Here is a 20,173-nt window from a genome sequence, read left to right on the forward strand (position 1 = left end):
CCTCCTCCGCTTTATCCTCCGCCTTCTCGTCCTCGCTCGCCGGCTCCGCCTCCTCGCCCGCCGGCTCCGCCTCCTCGCCGTCGTGGGCCTTCTCGTGCCGCGCCAGCGTGGTGCCGTAGCGGAAGCTCTTGTGGCAGACGCGACACACGTGTTTGAACTCCGGTTTGTCGGGGTTAGCGTCGCTGCCGTCGCTGCCGTCGTTAGCGTCGTTAGCGTCGTTAGCGTGTTCGTCCTGCGAGGAGCCACCGGGGGCAGCGCCGAGCTTGAAGTCGATGAGTTTCCGGCCGAAGTTCAGGTCCAGGCTCTTGTTGCTGTGGCAGTCGTCATCGTCAGCGCTGCTCTCCGCCTGGAAGCAAACCACAATATTTAAGAGTAATGCTACTTCATAAATACTTACTGAAGTACAGGAAATATACTGCGCACGTGTATTTTTAACCTATCGTGCAAATAACAATGCTAGTGTAAATATCATGTCAGACTATTGATGCTACACTGTGACTAAATTAGAATAGAGTTTACACCGCGTTCCAAATTAGATTTTCTAAATTGTCGACTCAAATGAGAGTCAGCATAATATTCAAGTCTTTAACTGGTCGAGGATCATTTAAATGTGGTTGAAAAAATCTCCCAGTGATAAAAGTATTTTTTTCAATAATAAATATAGTAAAAACCTCAAAATCTACTGTTCCAAATTATTCTGCAACTCGTCGTTTCAATACATGTTAAAGCTTGTAATTAACTAAAAATGGTCATTTGTTGTATTTGTAGCATTAGGAGGTCATATTTACTGAAATCAAAAGCTATTTCAATCAAAAACATATTAACAGGTCAAGTTATATTTTACCAAAGGAGCCCTTGTGTGAAGCAGCTTCAAAATTCTTAAATCCATTAAAATTGTGAGTTTTTCTGCTTGGATTTCTTTGCAGGATGTTAGAATAACCTCCCAGAGCTGCTGTTTGGATGAAAACTGCCTCCCACCCTCAGAGAAGTTTTACTTGAGGCTCCAAAGGTTCTCAATAGGGCTGAGGTCAGGGGAGGAGGGGGTCCACATCATGAGTTTCTCTCCTTTTATGCCCATAGCAGCCAGTGATGCAGAGGTTTTCTTTACAGCAGGACATGGTGCGTTGTCATGATGAAGATGATTTTGTTCGGGAAAGCACGGCTCTTCTTTTTGTAGCATAGAAGACAGTGGTCAGTCAGAAAGAGGTCATTTTCACACCTTCAGGGAGCCTAAAAGGGCCTAAAGGGGCCGACCAGCTCTCTCACCATGATTCTGGCCCAAAACATGACTCCGCCCCCTCCTTACTGACGTCACAGCCTTGTTGGGACATTGTGGTCATTCACCAACTATCTACTACTCCATTGATTTGACCATCCAGGGTTACACAGCACTCATCAGTGAACAAGACTGTTTGAAAATGAGTCTTCATGTATTTCTGAGCCACTGCAGCCGTTTCTGCTTCAGCTTCAATGAACAGTTTAGGGGAGGCCCGGATAGAAGGTTTATGCACAACTGCAGCCTCTGGAGGGTCGGCTTTGTAGCAGCTGTTCTCTTAATCTGATGTATTTGTCTGGCAGAAACAGTCCATAATGTGCCTTTATCTGCACAAACCCCAGTGTGTCTGAATCATCCACAAATCTCTTCTCAGTTTGATGATTACGCTTAATCTTTCATGAAATATCGAAGGTTTTCACACCTAGACCAAGACAATCAACTATTTCACACTTTTCATCAGCAGAAAGACCCTTTTTCTTTCCCATATTGCTTGAAAATGATGATCTGCATAATAAAGTGGAACATCCTTTTTCAGTAGTTTTTCCCTTAACTGGGCTTAACCTGAAATCTAATCATCCCAGACTGAGGTTAATGTCAGTGATTCAAAGAGCCCGAGACACGACACCATCCATGAGTTTCATCATTTTTACCTTTTGGACACAAAAATCAAATTTGCTTAATAATTTGGAGCGCAGTGTAGACAGATTACTGAAGTCGTACCTTTGTGGCGCCGCTCATCTTCTCCGAGGAGCTGCTGCTGCTGCTGCTGCTGCTGCTGCTGCTCTCTGGCGCCTCCTGTGGCGGCTCCGAGGCCTCGCTCTGAGACGCAGAAGCCACTTCAGACGGAGCAGAGTCTGAAAAGTCAAACAGCTTTAGCTCTGAACGGTTCATGGTTTCACAAATCCTCTCAGATGTTTACCGTGCTCTGGGCTGTGGGCGGGGTTTTCTGAAGAAGGCTCCTCCCCCTGGTGCTCTGATTGGACAGGGGAGGAGTTGGGGCCGGGGCTCATCTCTGCGTTTTTTGGGTCAGTTTCGACCTGAGACGGCTCCGCCTCGGACTGAGACTCTGAAACAGAAAAACCAGTTCAGAAGTGATTCGCTCAGTTAAATCCCGCTCCGGCCCTGGTTTTGCCCTGGTTTTGCCCTGTTATTGTCCTGTTATTGTCCTGTTATTGTCCTGTTATTGTCCTGGTTTTGCCCTGGTTTTGCCCTGTTATTGTCCTGTTATTGTCCTGTTATTGTCCTGTTATTGTCCTGGTTTTGCCCTGGTTTTGCCCTGGTTTTGCCCTGGTTTTGCCCTGGTTTTGTCCTGGTTTTGTCCTGGTTTTGTCCTGGTTTTGTCCTGGTTTTGTCCTGGTTTTGCCCTGGTTTTGTCCTGTTATTGTCCTGGTTTTGTCCTGATTTTGCCCTGGTCTTATCCTGCTCCGGCCCTGGTTTTGTCCTGGTTTTGTCCTGGTTTTGTCCTGGTTTTGTCCTGGTTTTGTCCTGGTTTTGTCCTGGTTTTGTCCTGGTTTTGTCCTGGTTTTGTCCTGGTTTTGTCCTGGTTTTGTCCTGTTATTGTCCTGGTTTTGCCCTGGTTTAGCCCCGCTCCTGCCCCGCTCCTGCCCCTCACCTGCCCCGCTCTCGCCTGTACCTGCCCCGCTCCTGCCCCTCACCTGCCCCGCTCTCGCCTGTACCTGCCCCGCTCTCGCCTGCACCTGCCCCGCTCTCGCCTGTACCTGCCCCGCTCTCGCCTGTACCTGCCCCGCTCTCGCCTGTACCTGCCCCGCTCTCGCCTGTACCGGCCCCGCTCTCGCCTGTACCTGCCCCGCTCTCGCCTGTACCTGCCCCGCTCTCGCCTGTACCTGCCCCGCTCTCGCCTGTACCTGCGCTCTCGCCTGTACCGGCCCCGCTCTCGCCTGTACCTGCCCCGCTCTCGCCTGTACCTGCGCTCTCGCCCGTACCTGCCCCGCTCTCGCCTGTACCGGCCCCGCTCTCGCCTGTACCTGCCCCGCTCTCGCCTGTACCTGCCCCGCTCTCGCCTGTACCTGCCCCGCTCTCGCCTGTACCTGCCCCGCTCTCGCCTGTACCTGCCCCGCTCTCGCCTGTACCTGCGCTCTCGCCTGTACCTGCCCCGCTCTCGCCTGTACCGGCCCCGCTCTCGCCTGTACCTGCCCCGCTCTCGCCTGTACCTGCCCCGCTCTCGCCTGTACCTGCCCCGCTCTCGCCTGTACCTGCCCCGCTCTCGCCTGTACCTGCCCCGCTCTCGCCTGTACCTGCCCCGCTCTCGCCTGTACCTGCGCTCTCGCCTGTACCTGCCCCGCTCTCGCCTGTACCTGCCCCGCTCTCGCCTGCACCTGCCCCGCTCTCGCCTGTACCTGCCCCGCTCTCGCCTGTACCTGCCCCGCTCTCGCCTGTACCTGCCCCGCTCTCGCCTGTACCTGCCCCGCTCTCGCCTGTACCTGCGCTCTCGCCTGTACCGGCCCCGCTCTCGCCTGTACCTGCCCCGCTCTCGCCTGTACCTGCGCTCTCGCCCGTACCTGCCCCGCTCTCGCCTGTACCTGCCCCGCTCTCGCCTGTACCTGCCCCGCTCTCGCCTGTACCTGCCCCGCTCTCGCCTGTACCTGCTCCGCTCTCGCCTGTACCTGCCCCGCTCTCGCCTGTACCTGCCCCGCTCTCGCCTGTACCTGCGCTCTCGCCTGTACCTGCCCCGCTCTCGCCTGTACCTGCCCCGCTCTCGCCTGTACCTGCCCCGCTCTCGCCTGTACCTGCCCCGCTCTCGCCTGTACCTGCCCCGCTCTCGCCTGTACCTGCCCCGCTCTCGCCTGTACCTGCCCCGCTCTCGCCTGTACCTGCCCCACTCTCGCCTGTACCTGCTCCGCTCTCGCCTGTACCTGCCCCGCTCTCGCCTGTACCGGCCCCGCTCTCGCCTGTACCTGCCCCGCTCTCGCCCGCTCCTGCCCCGCTCTCACCTGTACCTGCCCCGCTCTCGCCTGTACCTGCCCCGCTCTCGCCTGTACCTGCGCTCTCGCCTGTACCGGCCCCGCTCTCGCCTGTACCGGCCCCGCTCTCGCCTGTACCTGCCCCGCTCTCGCCTGTACCTGCCCCGCTCTCGCCTGTACCTGCGCTCTCGCCTGTACCTGCCCCGCTCTCGCCTGCACCTGCCCCGCTCTCGCCTGTACCTGCCCCCGCTCTCGCCTGTACCTGCCCCGCTCTCGCCTGTACCTGCCCCGCTCTCGCCCGCTCCTGCCCCGCTCTCGCCTGTACCTGCCCCGCTCTCGCCTGTACCGGCCCCGCTCTCGCCTGTACCGGCCCCGCTCTCGCCTGTACCTGCCCCGCTCTCGCCTGTACCTGCGCTCTCGCCTGTACCTGCCCCGCTCTCGCCTGCACCTGCCCCGCTCTCGCCTGCACCTGCCCCGCTCTCGCCCGCTCCTGCCCCGCTCTCGCCTGTACCTGCCCCGCTCTCGCCTGTACCGGCCCCGCTCTCGCCTGTACCGGCCCCGCTCTCGCCTGTACCGGCCCCGCTCTCGCCTGTACCTGCCCCGCTCTCGCCTGTACCTGCGCTCTCGCCTGTACCTGCCCCGCTCTCGCCTGCACCTGCCCCGCTCTCGCCTGTACCTGCCCCGCTCTCGCCTGTACCTGCGCTCTCGCCTGTACCGGCCCCGCTCTCGCCTGTACCGGCCCCGCTCTCGCCTGTACCTGCCCCGCTCTCGCCTGTACCTGCGCTCTCGCCTGTACCTGCCCCGCTCTCGCCTGCTCCTGCCCCCGCTCTCGCCTGTACCTGCCCCGCTCTCGCCTGTACCTGCGCTCTCGCCTTGTACCGGCCCCGCTCTCGCCTGTACCTGCCCCGCTCTCGCCTGTACCCTGCCCCGCTCTCGCCTGTACCTGCGCTCTCGCCTGTACCAGCCCCGCTCTCGCCTGTACCTGCGCTCTCGCCTGTACCTGCCCCGCTCTCGCCTGTACCTGCCCCGCTCTCGCCTGTACCTGCCGCTCTCGCCTGTACCTGCCCCGCTCTCGCCTGTACCTGCGCTCTCGCCTGTACCTGCCCCGCTCTCGCCTGCACCTGCCCCGCTCTCGCCTGTACCTGCCCCGCTCTCGCCTGTACCTGCGCTCTCGCCTGTACGGCCCCGCTCTCGCCTGTACCTGCCCCGCTCTCGCCCGCTCCTGCCCCGCTCTCGCCTGTACCTGCCCGCTCTCGCCTGTACCTGCCCCGCTCTCGCCTGCACCTGCCCGCTCTCGCCTGTACCTGCCCCGCTCTCGCCTGTACCTGCGCTCTCGCCTGTACCTGCCCCGCTCTCGCCTGTACCTGCCCCGCTCTCGCCTGTACCTGCGCTCTCGCCTGTACCGGCCCGCTCTCGCCTGTACCTGCCCCGCTCTCGCCTGTACCTGCCCCGCTCTCGCCTGTACCTGCCCGCTCTCGCCTGTACCTGCCCCGCTCTCGCCTGTACCTGCCCCGCTCTCGCCCGCTCCTGCCCCGCTCTCGCCTGTACCTGCCCCGCTCTCGCCTGTACCTGCCCCGCTCTCGCCTGTACCTGCCCCGCTCTCGCCTGTACCTGCCCCGCTCTCGCCTGTACCTGCCCCGCTCTCGCCTGTACCGGCCCCGCTCTCGCCTGTACCGGCCCCGCTCTCGCCTGTACCTGCCCCGCTCTCGCCTGTACCGGCCCCGCTCTCGCCTGTACCTGCCCCGCTCTCGCCTGTACCTGCCCCGCTCTCGCCTGTACCTGCCCCGCTCTCGCCTGTACCTGCCCCGCTCTCGCCTGTACCTGCCCCGCTCTCGCCTGTACCTGCCCCGCTCTCGCCTGTACCTGCCCCGCTCTCGCCTGTACCAGCCCCGCTCTCGCCTGTACCTGCCCCGCTCTCGCCTGTACCAGCCCCGCTCTCGCCTGTACCTGCCCCGCTCTCGCCTGTACCTGCCCCGCTCTCGCCTGTACCTGCCCCGCTCTCGCCTGTACCTGCCCCCGCTCTCGCCTGTACCTGCCCCGCTCTCGCCTGTACCTGCGCTCTCGCCTGTACCTGCGCTCTCGCCTGTACCTGCCCCGCTCTCGCCTGTACCTGCCCCGCTCTCGCCTGTACCTGCCCCGCTCTCGCCTGTACCTGCCCCGCTCTCGCCTGTACCTGCCCCGCTCTCGCCTGTACCTGCCCGCTCTCGCCTGCTCCTGCCCCGCTCTCGCCTGTACCTGCCCCGCTCTCGCCTGTACCTGCCCTCTCGCCTGTACCTGCCCCGCTCTCGCCTGTACCTGTGCTCTCGCCTGTACCTGCCCCGCTCTCGCCTGCTCCTGCCCCGCTCTCGCCTGTACCTGCCCCGCTCTCGCCTGTACCTGCCCTCTCGCCTGTACCGGCCCCGCTCTCGCCTGTACCTGTGCTCTCGCCCTGTACCTGCCCCGCTCTCGCCCGCTCCTGCCCCGCTCTCGCCTGTACCTGCCCCGCTCTCGCCTGTACCTGCGCTCTCGCCTGTACCTGCGCTCTCGCCTGTACCTGCCCCGCTCTCGCCTGTACCTGCCCCGCTCTCGCCTGTACCTGCCCCGCTCTCGCCTGCTCCTGCCCCGCTCTCGCCTGTACCTGCGCTCTCGCCTGTACCTGCCCCGCTCTCGCCTGTACCTGCCCCGCTCTCGCCTGTACCTGCCCCGCTCTCGCCTGTACCTGCGCTCTCGCCTGTACCTGCCCCGCTCTCGCCTGTACCGGCCCCGCTCTCGCCCGCTCCTGCCCCGCTCTCGCCTGTACCTGCGCTCTCGCCTGTACCTGCCCCGCTCTCGCCTGTACCAGCCCCGCTCTCGCCTGTACCGGCCCCGCTCTCGCCTGTACCTGCCCCGCTCTCGCCTGTACCTGCCCCGCTCTCGCCTGTACCTGCCCCGCTCTCGCCCGCTCCTGCCCCGCTCTCGCCTGTACCTGCCCCGCTCTCGCCTGTACCTGCCCCGCTCTCGCCCGCTCCTGCCCCGCTCTCGCCTGTACCTGCGCTCTCGCCTGTACCTGCGCTCTCGCCTGTACCTGCGCTCTCGCCTGTACCTGCCCCGCTCTCGCCTGTACCGGCCCCGCTCTCGCCTGTACCTGCCCCGCTCTCGCCTGTACCTGCCCCGCTCTCGCCTGCTCCTGCCCCGCTCTCGCCCGCTCCTGCCCCGCTCTCGCCTGTACCTGCCCCGCTCTCGCCTGTACCTGCCCCGCTCTCGCCCGTACCTGCCCCGCTCTCGCCTGTACCTGCCCCGCTCTCGCCTGTACCTGCCCCGCTCTCGCCTGTACCTGCGCTCTCGCCTGTACCTGCGCTCTCGCCTGTACCTGCGCTCTCGCCTGTACCGGCCCCGGTCTCGCCTGTACCTGCCCCGCTCTCGCCTGTACCTGCCCCGCTCTCGCCTGCACCTGCCCCGCTCTCGCCTGTACCAGCCCCGCTCTCGCCTGTACCTGCCCCGCTCTCGCCCGTACCTGCCCCGCTCTCGCCTGTACCTGCCCCGCTCTCGCCCGCTCCTGCCCCGCTCTCGCCTGTACCTGCGCTCTCGCCTGTACCTGCGCTCTCGCCTGTACCTGCCCCGCTCTCGCCTGTACCGGCCCCGCTCTCGCCTGTACCTGCCCCGCTCTCGCCTGTACCTGCCCCGCTCTCGCCTGTACCTGCCCCGCTCTCGCCTGTACCTGCCCCGCTCTCGCCCGTACCTGCCCCGCTCTCGCCTGTACCTGCCCCGCTCTCGCCTGTACCTGCCCCGCTCTCGCCTGTACCTGCCCCGCTCTCGCCTGTACCTGCCCCGCTCTCGCCTGTACCTGCCCCGCTCTCGCCTGTACCTGCGCTCTCGCCTGTACCGGCCCCGCTCTCGCCTGTACCTGCCCCGCTCTCGCCCGTACCTGCCCCGCTCTCGCCTGTACCTGCCCCGCTCTCGCCTGTACCTGCCCCGCTCTCGCCTGTACCGGCCCCGCTCTCGCCTGTACCTGCCCCGCTCTCGCCTGTACCTGCCCCGCTCTCGCCTGTACCTGCCCCGCTCTCGCCTGTACCTGCCCCGCTCTCGCTCCTGCCCCGCTCTCCGCCTGTACCTGCCCCGCTCTCGCCTGTACCTGCCCCGCTCTCGCCTGTACCTGCCCCGCTCTCGCCTGTACCTGCCCCGCTCTCGCTCCTGCCCCGCTCTCGCCTGTACCTGCCCCGCTCTCGCCTGTACCTGCCCCGCTCTCGCTCCTGCCCCGCTCTCGCCTGTACCTGCTCCGCTCTCGCCTGTTACCTGCCCCGCTCTCGCCTGTACCTGCCCCGCTCTCGCCTGTACCTGCCCCGCTCTCGCCTGTACCTGCCCCGCTCTCGCCTGTACCAGCCCCGCTCTCGCCTGTACCTGCCCCGCTCTCGCCTGTACCTGCGCTCTCGCCTGTACCTGCGCTCTCGCCTGTACCTGCCCCGCTCTCGCCTGTACCTGCGCTCTCGCCTGTACGGCCCCGCTCTCGCCTGTACCTGCCCCGCTCTCGCCTGTACCTGCCCCGCTCTCGCCTGTACCTGCCCCGCTCTCGCCTGTACCTGCCCCGCTCTCGCCTGTACCTGCCCCGCTCTCGCCCGTACCTGCCCCGCTCTCGCCTGTACCTGCCCCCGCTCTCGCCCGTACCTGCCCCGCTCTCGCCTGTACCTGCCCCGCTCTCGCCTGTACCTGCCCCGCTCTCGCCTGTACCTGCGCTCTCGCCTGTACCTGCGCTCTCGCCTGTACCTGCCCCGCTCTCGCCTGTACCTGCCCCGCTCTCGCCTGTACCTGCGCTCTCGCCTGTACCTGCGCTCTCGCCTGTACCTGCCCCGCTCTCGCCTGTACCTGCCCCGCTCTCGCCTGTACCTGCCCCGCTCTCGCCTGTACCTGCCCCGCTCTCGCCTGTACCTGCGCTCTCGCCTGTACCTGCCCCGCTCTCGCCTGTACCTGCCCCGCTCTCGCCTGCACCTGCCCCGCTCTCGCCCGTACCTGCCCCGCTCTCGCCTGTACCTGCCCCGCTCTCGCCTGTACCTGCCCCGCTCTCGCCTGTACCTGCCCCGCTCTCGCCTGTACCTGCGCTCTCGCCTGTACCGGCCCCGCTCTCGCCTGTACCTGCGCTCTCGCCTGTACCTGCGCTCTCGCCTGTACCTGCCCCGCTCTCGCCTGTACCTGCCCCGCTCTCGCCTGTACCTGCGCTCTCGCCTGTACCTGCGCTCTCGCCTGTACCTGCCCCGCTCTCGCCTGTACCTGCCCCGCTCTCGCCTGTACCTGCCCCGCTCTCGCCTGTACCTGCCCCGCTCTCGCCTGTACCTGCCCCGCTCTCGCCTGTACCTGCGCTCTCGCCTGTACCTGCGCTCTCGCCTGTACCTGCCCCGCTCTCGCCCGTACCTGCCCCGCTCTCGCCTGTACCTGGCCCCGCTCTCGCCTGTACCTGCCCGCTCTCGCCTGTACCTGCCCCGCTCTCGCCTGTACCTGCCCCGCTCTCGCCTGTACCTGCCCCGCTCTCGCCTGTACCTGCCCCGCTCTCGCCTGTACCTGCCCCGCTCTCGCCTGTACCTGCGCTCTCGCCTGTACCGGCCCCGGTCTCGCCTGTACCTGCCCCGCTCTCGCCTGTACCTGCCCCGCTCTCGCCTGTACCTGCCCCGCTCTCGCCCGTACCTGCCCCGCTCTCGCCCGTACCAGCCCCGCTCTCGCCTGTACCTGCGCTCTCGCCCGTACCAGCCCCGCTCTCGCCTGTACCTGCGCTCTCGCCTGTACCGGCCCCGCTCTCGCCTGTACCTGCCCCGCTCTCGCCTGTACCTGCCCCGCTCTCGCCTGTACCTGCGCTCTCGCCTGTACCGGCCCCGGTCTCGCCTGTACCTGCCCCGCTCTCGCCTGCACCTGCCCCGCTCTCGCCTGTACCTGCCCCGCTCTCGCCTGTACCTGCGCTCTCGCCTGTACCGCCCCGCTCTCGCCTGTACCTGCCCCGCTCTCGCCTGTACCTGCCCCGCTCTCGCCTGTACCTGCCCCGCTCTCGCCTGTACCTGCGCTCTCGCCTGTACCTGCCCCGCTCTCGCCTGTACCTGCCCCGCTCTCGCCTGTACCGGCCCCGCTCTCGCCTGTACCGGCCCCGCTCTCGCCTGTACCTGCCCCGGTCTCGCCTGTACCTGCCCCGCTCTCGCCTGTACCTGCCCCGCTCTCGCCTGTACCTGCCCCGCTCTCGCCCGTACCTGCCCCGCTCTCGCCTGTACCTGCCCCGCTCTCGCCTGTACCTGCCCCGCTCTCGCCTGTACCAGCCCCGCTCTCGCCTGTACCTGCCCCGCTCTCGCCTGTACCTGCCCCGCTCTCGCCTGTACCTGCCCCGCTCTCGCCTGTACCTGCCCCGCTCTCGCCTGTACCAGCCCCGCTCTCGCCTGTACCTGCCCCGCTCTCGCCTGTACCTGCCCCGCTCTCGCCTGTACCTGCCCCGCTCTCGCCTGTACCTGCCCCGCTCTCGCCTGTACCAGCCCCGCTCTCGCCTGTACCTGCCCCGCTCTCGCCTGTACCAGCCCCGCTCTCGCCTGTACCTGCCCCGCTCTCGCCTGTACCTGCCCCGCTCTCGCCTGTACCTGCCCCGCTCTCGCCTGTACCTGCCCCGCTCTCGCCTGTACCTGCCCCGCTCTCGCCTGTACCGGCCCCGCTCTCGCCTGTACCTGCGCTCTCGCCTGTACCGGCCCCGGTCTCGCCTGTACCTGCCCCGCTCTCGCCTGTACCGGCCCCGCTCTCGCCTGTACCGGCCCCGCTCTCGCCTGTACCTGCCCCGCTCTCGCCTGTACCTGCCCCGCTCTCGCCTGTACCTGCGCTCTCGCCTGTACCTGCGCTCTCGCCTGTACCTGCGCTCTCGCCTGTACCTGCCCCGCTCTCGCCTGTACCTGCCCCGCTCTCGCCTGTACCTGCCCCGCTCTCGCCTGTACCTGCCCCGCTCTCGCCTGTACCTGCCCCGCTCTCGCCTGTACCTGCCCCGCTCTCGCCTGTACCTGCCCCGCTCTCGCCCGTACCTGCCCCGCTCTCGCCTGTACCTGCGCTCTCGCCTGTACCGGCCCCGCTCTCGCCTGTACCTGCCCCGCTCTCGCCTGTACCTGCGCTCTCGCCTGTACCGGCCCCGGTCTCGCCTGTACCTGCCCCGCTCTCGCCTGTACCTGCCCCGCTCTCGCCTGTACCTGCCCCGCTCTCGCCTGTACCTGCCCCGCTCTCGCCTGTACCGGCCCCGCTCTCGCCTGTACCAGCCCCGCTCTCGCCTGTACCTGCCCCGCTCTCGCCTGTACCTGCCCCGCTCTCGCCTGTACCTGCCCCGCTCTCGCCTGTACCTGCGCTCTCGCCTGTACCTGCCCCGCTCTCGCTCCTGCCCCGCTCTCGCCTGTACCTGCCCCGCTCTCGCCTGTACCGGCCCCGCTCTCGCCTGTACCTGCCCCGCTCTCGCCTGTACCTGCCCCGCTCTCGCCTGTACCTGCCCCGCTCTCGCCTGTACCTGCCCCGCTCTCGCCTGTACCTGCCCCGCTCTCGCCTGTACCGGCCCCGCTCTCGCCTGTACCTGCCCCGCTCTCGCCTGTACCTGCCCCGCTCTCGCCTGTACCTGCCCCGCTCTCGCCTGTACCTGCCCCGCTCTCGCCTGTACCTGCGCTCTCGCCCGTACCGGCCCCGCTCTCGCCTGTACCTGCCCCGCTCTCGCCTGTACCTGCCCCGCTCTCGCCTGTACCTGCCCCGCTCTCGCCTGTACCTGCCCCGCTCTCGCTCCTGCCCCGCTCTCGCCTGTACCTGCCCCGCTCTCGCCTGTACCTGCCCCGCTCTCGCCTGTACCTGCGCTCTCGCCTGTACCTGCGCTCTCGCCTGTACCTGCCCCGCTCTCGCCTGTACCTGCCCCGCTCTCGCCTGTACCTGCCCCGCTCTCGCCTGTACCTGCCCCGCTCTCGCCTGTACCGGCCCCGGTCTCGCCTGTACCTGCCCCGCTCTCGCCTGTACCGGCCCCGCTCTCGCCTGTACCTGCCCCGCTCTCGCCTGTACCTGCCCCGCTCTCGCCTGTACCTGCCCCGCTCTCGCCTGTACCTGCCCCGCTCTCGCCTGTACCTGCGCTCTCGCCTGTACCTGCCCCGCTCTCGCTCCTGCCCCGCTCTCGCCTGTACCTGCCCCGCTCTCGCCTGTACCTGCCCCGCTCTCGCCTGTACCAGCCCCGCTCTCGCCTGTACCTGCCCCGCTCTCGCCTGTACCTGCGCTCTCGCCTGTACCTGCGCTCTCGCCTGTACCTGCCCCGCTCTCGCCTGTACCTGCGCTCTCGCCTGTACCGGCCCCGCTCTCGCCTGTACCTGCCCCGCTCTCGCCTGTACCTGCCCCGCTCTCGCCTGTACCTGCCCCGCTCTCGCCTGTACCTGCCCCGCTCTCGCCTGTACCTGCCCCGCTCTCGCCTGTACCTGCCCCGCTCTCGCCTGTACCTGCCCCGCTCTCGCCCGTACCTGCCCCGCTCTCGCCTGTACCTGCGCTCTCGCCTGTACCGGCCCCGCTCTCGCCTGTACCTGCCCCGCTCTCGCCTGTACCTGCGCTCTCGCCTGTACCGGCCCCGGTCTCGCCTGTACCTGCCCCGCTCTCGCCTGTACCTGCCCCGCTCTCGCCTGTACCTGCCCCGCTCTCGCCTGTACCTGCCCCGCTCTCGCCTGTACCGGCCCCGCTCTCGCCTGTACCAGCCCCGCTCTCGCCTGTACCTGCCCCGCTCTCGCCTGTACCTGCCCCGCTCTCGCCTGTACCTGCCCCGCTCTCGCCTGTACCTGCGCTCTCGCCTGTACCTGCCCCGCTCTCGCTCCTGCCCCGCTCTCGCCTGTACCTGCCCCGCTCTCGCCTGTACCGGCCCCGCTCTCGCCTGTACCTGCCCCGCTCTCGCCTGTACCTGCCCCGCTCTCGCCTGTACCTGCCCCGCTCTCGCCTGTACCTGCTCCGCTCTCGCCTGTACCTGCCCCGCTCTCGCCTGTACCGGCCCCGCTCTCGCCTGTACCTGCCCCGCTCTCGCCTGTACCTGCCCCGCTCTCGCCTGTACCTGCCCCGCTCTCGCCTGTACCTGCGCTCTCGCCCGTACCGGCCCCGCTCTCGCCTGTACCTGCCCCGCTCTCGCCTGTACCTGCCCCGCTCTCGCCTGTACCTGCCCCGCTCTCGCCTGTACCTGCGCTCTCGCCTGTACCTGCCCCGCTCTCGCCTGTACCTGCCCCGCTCTCGCCTGTACCTGCCCCGCTCTCGCCTGTACCTGCCCCGCTCTCGCCTGTACCGGCCCCGGTCTCGCCTGTACCTGCCCCGCTCTCGCCTGTACCGGCCCCGCTCTCGCCTGTACCTGCCCCGCTCTCGCCTGTACCTGCCCCGCTCTCGCCTGTACCTGCCCCGCTCTCGCCTGTACCTGCCCCGCTCTCGCCTGTACCTGCGCTCTCGCCTGTACCTGCCCCGCTCTCGCTCCTGCCCCGCTCTCGCCTGTACCTGCCCCGCTCTCGCCTGTACCAGCCCCGCTCTCGCCTGTACCTGCCCCGCTCTCGCCTGTACCTGCCCCGCTCTCGCCCGTACCTGCCCCGCTCTCGCCCGTACCTGCCCCGCTCTCGCCTGTACCTGCGCTCTCGCCTGTACCTGCGCTCTCGCCTGTACCTGCGCTCTCGCCTGTACCTGCGCTCTCGCCTGTACCTGCCCCGCTCTCGCCTGTACCTGCCCCGCTCTCGCCTGTACCTGCCCCGCTCTCACCTGTACCTGCCCCGCTCTCGCCCGTACCTGCCCCGCTCTCGCCTGTACCTGCCCCGCTCTCGCCTGTACCTGCCCCGCTCTCGCCTGTACCTGCCCCGCTCTCGCCTGTACCTGCCCCGCTCTCGCCTGTACCTGCCCCGCTCTCGCCTGTACCTGCGCTCTCGCCTGTACCTGCCCCGCTCTCGCCCGTACCTGCCCCGCTCTCGCCTGTACCTGCCCCGCTCTCGCCTGTACCTGCCCCGCTCTCGCCTGTACCTGCGCTCTCGCCTGTACCTGCGCTCTCGTGCTCGCCGTCCTCGTCCTTCTTGGCCACGCCCCCGTTGCGCCGCAGCGTCCTGTTGGTGACGCCGTGTTTGCGCAGCAGGTGGCGCTCACAGTTGGACTTGGTGGAGAAGAAGGCGTCGCATTTGGGGCAAGGGAACGGCTTCTGCCCTGGAGACGAAACACAGGAGCTCTCATGAAGCAGCAGGAGTATCTGTAGTAGTAGTAGTACTGCAGTACCTGTGTGTGTGAGCATGTGCCTCTGCAGTAGTAGTAGTAGTACTGTAGTACTGCAGTAGTAGTAGTAGTAGTAGTACCTGTGTGTGTGAGCATGTGCCTCTGCAGTAGTAGTAGTAGTACTGTAGTACTGCAGTAGTAGTAGTAGTAGTAGTACCTGTGTGTGTGAGCATGTGCCTCTGCAGTAGTAGTATCAGTAGTATCAGTAGTACTGTAGTATCAGTAGTACTGCAGTACCTGTGTGGGTGAGCATGTGCCTCTGCAGTAGTACTGTAGTACTGTAGTACTGTAGTACTGTAGTAGTAGTAGTAGTACCTGTGTGCGTGAGCATGTGCCTCTGCAGTAGTAGTAGTAGTAGTAGTAGTAGTACTGCAGTACCTGTGTGTGTGAGCATGTGCCTCTGCAGTAGTAGCAGTAGTAGTACTGCAGTAGTAGTAGTAGTAGTAGTACCTGTGTGTGTGAGCATGTGCCTCTGCAGTAGTAGTATCAGTAGTACTGTAGTACTGTAGTATTAGTAGTAGTAGTAGTACCTGTGTGTGTGAGCATGTGCCTCTGCAGTAGTACTGTAGTACTGTAGTACTGTAGTACTGCAGTAGTAGTAGTAGTACCTGTGTGTGTGAGCATGTGCCTCTGCAGTAGTAGCAGTAGTATCTGTAGTACTGCAGTAGTAGTAGTACCTGTATGCGTGAGCATGTGCCTCTGCAGTAGTATCAGTAGTAGCAGTAGTAGTAGTACTGTAGTAGTAGTAGTAGTACTGCAGTACCTGTGTGCGTGAGCATGTGCCTCTGCAGTAGTAGTATCAGTAGTATCAGTAGTACTGCAGTAGTAGTAGTAGTAGTAGTAGTAGTAGTAGTAGTACCTGTGTGTGTGAGCATGTGCCTCTGCAGGGACGAGGCCCAGGGAAACACTCGGGGGCAGAAAGGGCAGGTCATCTTCTGGGCTGAGTTTGAATAAGCGTTTTTCTTCCCCTTTGGAGGCGTCGGTTTGGGCTCGTCTCGCGGCGCCGGCTTCTCATCAGCGCCATCTGCAGGAGAGACGGGAGAACAGCAGGTCAGCAGGGTTAGGGATACTCCAAACAACGAGCAAGGAGACTCTCTTTACCAAGTAGTAAAAGTTTGGAAACATTTAGAGAATTTCTTTTTTTGAACATTTTGAAAACATTGACATTTTTTGAAAAATGTGGAATTTGTTTTTTATTGAAAATTAGTTGGGTTTTTTTATATTTTGAAAAAAAAAAGTTTAAAAAAATGGAAATGCTTGGAAAACGTTTTAAAAAAAAAGTTTGTTGCATTAAAAAAAAAAAATGTAGACAAAATATGTAAAAAGATTTGAAATGTTTGGAAAACATTATTGTAAATCTTTGACATATTTTGAACATTTGGGATTTTTTTTATTGAAAATGTTTTAAAACATTTTGGAAATTTTTGAAACATTTTTGACATTTTTTTGAATAAATAAAGAAATGGAAATGTTTGGAAAACGTTTTTTTAACATTTTGAAATATTTTTTTGAAAATTAGTTAAGACATTTTTTTTTTTTATTGGAAATGTTATAAAACATTTTGTAAATGTTTGGAAAAGTTTGTAAAATGTCCTCCAACATGTCACGGTCTTTCGTGCGTCTTCGCTCGGCCTCGTACCTTTCTTGGTTACCGCGGCGACGCTGCTCTGAGTGGGCGTGGCCGCCTGCGCGCTCTGCAGGTACGGGCTGAACTTGTTGGCGTCGGTGTTGGCCAACATCTTTTCCACGCTGGCGAGGTCGGCGCCCGACTCCAGCTCCGCCGCCGCCTTCGCCACCGGCTTCTTCCGAGGCCGCTTCCTGTTTCAGAGAGACGCGTTACAGCCCCGTCCAGACGAACATCTGAACCTTCACCCGGGAGGAGACACACGGCCATGATTCACTTCAACCCCTTAACTCCCACCTGAACCGAGCACATTTTCTCCAGCTTTACCCCAATCCAAAAGCTTCTGGAGAAAAGGTGTGAAAACAGGAACAAAACTGAGACGAAAACAAGGATGAAAATGTCACAAAAAAGTGAGAAAAAATTGACGAAAAAGTGCCAATTTTTTTTTTTTATGTACAAAAAAACGACAAAAATTTGACAAAAAAAAGTGACGAAAAAGTGACAAAAAATTTACAAAAAATTTACAAAAAAATGACAAAATTTGACAAAAAATGGAGACTAAAAAGTGATAAGAATTTGACAAAAAAATGAGGTGGTGCCTACAAGATTTGGGTAAAGCTGAACTGGAGAAAAGGGCGGGAGTTAAGAGGTTAAAGAACATTTTCACACATTGTGGCTTTAAATCTAATATCCTCACTTTAATAAATGACATTTCGATCGGGCCGATACCAGCACTTTAACGATACTCGGTTTTCGATACCGATTCCTTTTTGATACCGATGCTAAAATATTTGTCATTTAGAAATGAAAAGGAAAAAGCGTAAACATAGAGAAAAATTTGGGAAAATATGAATAATAAAAAATTTGCAAAAATGAAATTTGGAAAATTAGAAAAAATAAGAAGTGCTAGTAGTAGTAGTAGTATTGGTATTGCAGTACCTGTGTGTATGAGCATGTGCCTCTGTAGTAGTTTTGAAAAAAAAAAATTGAAATGTTTGGAAAACGTTATTGTAAATTTTTAACACATTTTGGATTTTTTTTATTGGAATTGTTTTAAAACATTTTGGAAATTTTTGGAAACATTTTTGGAACACTTACAAAACATTTTTTAAATGTTTTTGAAAACTAAAATTTTTTGAAAAAAAAAAAAAAAATGGAAATGTAACGTTTTGGGAATTATTTTTTTTAACATTTTGGAAAAGTTTTGCTTTTTTTTGGAAATGTCTTTTAAACAATTCTGATTTTTTTTTTTTAATTTGTTGATTTTTTTTTTTTTACATTTTGAAAAAACAATTAAAAAAAATGGAAATGCTTGGAAAACGTTTTGGGAAATTTTTGACATTTTTTTTATTATTTTGTTGAATTTTTTTGAAAAATATTGAGAAAAAATATGTAAAAAATGGAAATGTTTGGAAAACGTTGTACAATTTTAACATATTTTGAACATTTTGGATTTTTTTCTATTGGAAATGTTTAAAAACATTTTTGAATTTTTTTTGAAAATTTGTTGATTTTTTTTTTTTACATTTTGAAAAAAAAAAAAAAAAAGTGGAAATGTTTGGAAAACGTTTTGGGAATTTTTGGACATTTTGGAGAATTTTTTTTGGGGAAATTAAAACATGTACCTGTGTGTGTGAGCATGTGCCTCTGTAGTAGTAGTAGCAGCAGTACCATAGTATCAGTAGTATTGATATTGCAGTACTTGTGTGTGTGATAATAAAAAATGAGCAACAAATTTGGAAAATTAGAAAAAAAAGGAAAAAAAAACAAACAAAAAATGGAGAATGGGGCAAAAAGAAAATAAAAATTGGGAAACATTTTTAAGAAATTGACTTGAAACAACAGCAGCAAAACTAGATATTTGTCAGTTCTTGCTTTCGATACTTTCATTTTCCGATCCCTGATATCGGTTATCGGTTCCAGCTCTAGTTTTCTGCGTAAATGTGCTGTCGTTTATTTGTGAATAACTTTGATTCTTTCATGTTTGTTTTGTGCTAAACGTTAAAAAGCAGAAACGTGACTTGCTGCTGATCTGGTTTTCGACTCTGACCTCGCCGCGTCCTCGTCGTCGTGCGTCGTCTCCTTCTCTGGCTCCGCCCTCGCCTCCGTGGCCCCTCCCCCGGCCGCCGCCGTCGTCGTCGCGCCGACCGCCTCCCGCCGCAGCAGGTCTGTCGCCGTGGAGACGGAGCTGATGATCTGAGCGATGGAGGCGAGCGGCGGCAGCTCGGCGCTCGCCGCCGGCTTCGGCAGCAGGGGCTTCAGCCGCGCCGCCCGCAGACAGGAAGGGGCGGGGCTGGGGCCGGAGGGGGCGGGGTTAGGCAGGAAGCAGGTGAGGACGGGCGCCGCCTTGTCCTCGCGCTCCTGCTTGACCTCGGGCTCCTCGCGGCGCGGGCGTTTGCTCGGCACCGACAGGTCGATGGGCTCGTCGCTCGCCGCCGCCGCCGCGTCGCAGAACTCCAGCTTCACGGCGCCGCGAGACTTCGCCGAGAAGTCCAGCGGCTGGTCCAGATCGGCGGGGAAACCGGGCTCCGCCTTCACGCCGTTCAGCGCGCGAGTGGAGGCGAGCGCCGCTGTAGCATTAGCCCCTGTAGCCCCCGTAGCATTAGCCCCAGTAGCATTAGCCCCTGTAGCATTAGCCCCGTTAGCGCTGGCCGGCTGCAGCGTGTGGATGTGGGCGTCGATGTCCCGCTCCTGGATCTCCGGGTGCTGCTTCAGAAGATGGTGGATGCAGTTACGTTTGGCGAGGAAAGCGGCGCCGCAGCGACGACACTCGAACGGCTTCCTCTGGCAGCCCGAGTGCGCCCTCAGGTGGATCTGCAGGGAACGGTACGACTTCAGGTCGTCTCCGCAGAAACGGCACACGGCGTCGGCCTCCTGCAACAGACAAACACGGAAATAACACGCTAATAACACGCTAATGGAGTCGAGGCGCGCCTGGATAAGCTCCGCCTCCGAGGGGCCGGCGGGAATCTGAGGACGTGAGGGTGAAGAAGAAACGAACTTTATAAGAACTTTAAAAATAAACAGACCCAGAAAACAAAACTATGTGGAAGATCATTTACCTCATGGGGGGAAAATGGGGGAAAAAAGGGACAAAATGGGGGGAAAAAGGGACAAAATGGGGGGAAAAAGGGACAAAATGGGGGAAAAGGGACAAAATGGGGGGAAAAAGGGACAAAATGGGGGGAAAAAGGGACAAAATGGGGGAAAAAGGGACAAAATGGGGGAAAAAGGGACAAAATGGGGGAAAAAAGGGACAAAATGGGGGAAAAAAGGGACAAAATGGGGGAAAAAGGGACTAAATGGGGGGGAAAAGGGACAAAATGGGGGGGAAAAAGGGACAAAATGGGGGGGGAAAAGGGACAAAATGGGGGGAAAAGGGACAAAATGGGGAAAAAAGGGACAAAATGGGGAAAAAAGGGACAAAATGGGGGAAAAAGGGACAAAATGGGGGAAAAAAGGGACAAAATGGGGGAAATATAACTAAAAAAATTGGGGAAAAACATAGTGTAAAAAGAAAACTAGACGGGAAATTGGGGAAAATTAGTTTAAAAAAAAAAGAAAGGAAAAAAAGATAATAATAGGGCAAACATAACTTGGATCTAAATAAGAAATGTGGGAAAAATAGGGAATAATTTTGGAAAAAATGAGGTGGAAAATTGGGCAAAAAAAGGGAAAAATTTAGTAAATGTAAGAAAAAAAATTGGGGAAAAACAGTGTAGAAAGAAAACTAGACGGGAAATTGGGGAAAATTAACAAAACAAATAAAAAAAATGGTTTAAAAAAACAGACAAACACAGTAATAACACAGTAATAACACGCTAATAACACATCAGAGAAAAGAGAGAGGACCAGTCTGGTAGTGAGTCTGGGAGAACGACACTAGGGGGCGCCATTTTGACTGAATATGGCGAATGAGACTTCAATGATGATCCATATATTCTGCTGAGCGCGGTTTCCCACAGGGCCCTGTTTTGGGTCCACTGTTGTTTTCATAGAGAATCTCCAGAGGTTTGACTCGTGTCTCGGCCGTGATGTCGTTAGCGACGCGCGCGCGTGATGCTAGCGTTAGCGTCTTAAGTCTTGGCCTTTTTGTACTCGATGTTCTTGAAAGAGAAAATAATAATAGGGCAAACATAACTTGGATCTAAAGAAGAA

General features: G+C 59.5%; 1 protein-coding gene across 1 annotated transcript in view; it reads right to left on the reverse strand.

Moving 5' to 3' along the window:
* Positions 1–20,173, reverse strand: part of rreb1a (ras responsive element binding protein 1a) — a gene marked incomplete at both ends in the record, with an annotated part of 53,474 nt that overhangs the window by 11,793 nt on the left and 21,508 nt on the right. Inside the window, 7 exons of the mRNA XM_079576287.1 lie at positions 1–346; positions 1,997–2,130; positions 2,196–2,342; positions 14,167–14,325; positions 15,251–15,415; positions 16,031–16,209; positions 18,066–18,889. The exon at positions 1–346 is cut by the window's left edge and continues 255 nt beyond it. Coding sequence (XP_079432413.1) covers positions 1–346; positions 1,997–2,130; positions 2,196–2,342; positions 14,167–14,325; positions 15,251–15,415; positions 16,031–16,209; positions 18,066–18,889 — 1,954 coding nt within the window. The remainder of the gene's footprint in view (positions 347–1,996; positions 2,131–2,195; positions 2,343–14,166; positions 14,326–15,250; positions 15,416–16,030; positions 16,210–18,065; positions 18,890–20,173) is intronic.

This window comes from Gobius niger (genome assembly GCF_951799975.1).
Source record: "Gobius niger genome assembly, chromosome: 18".
NCBI lineage: Eukaryota > Metazoa > Chordata > Actinopteri > Gobiiformes > Gobiidae > Gobius > Gobius niger.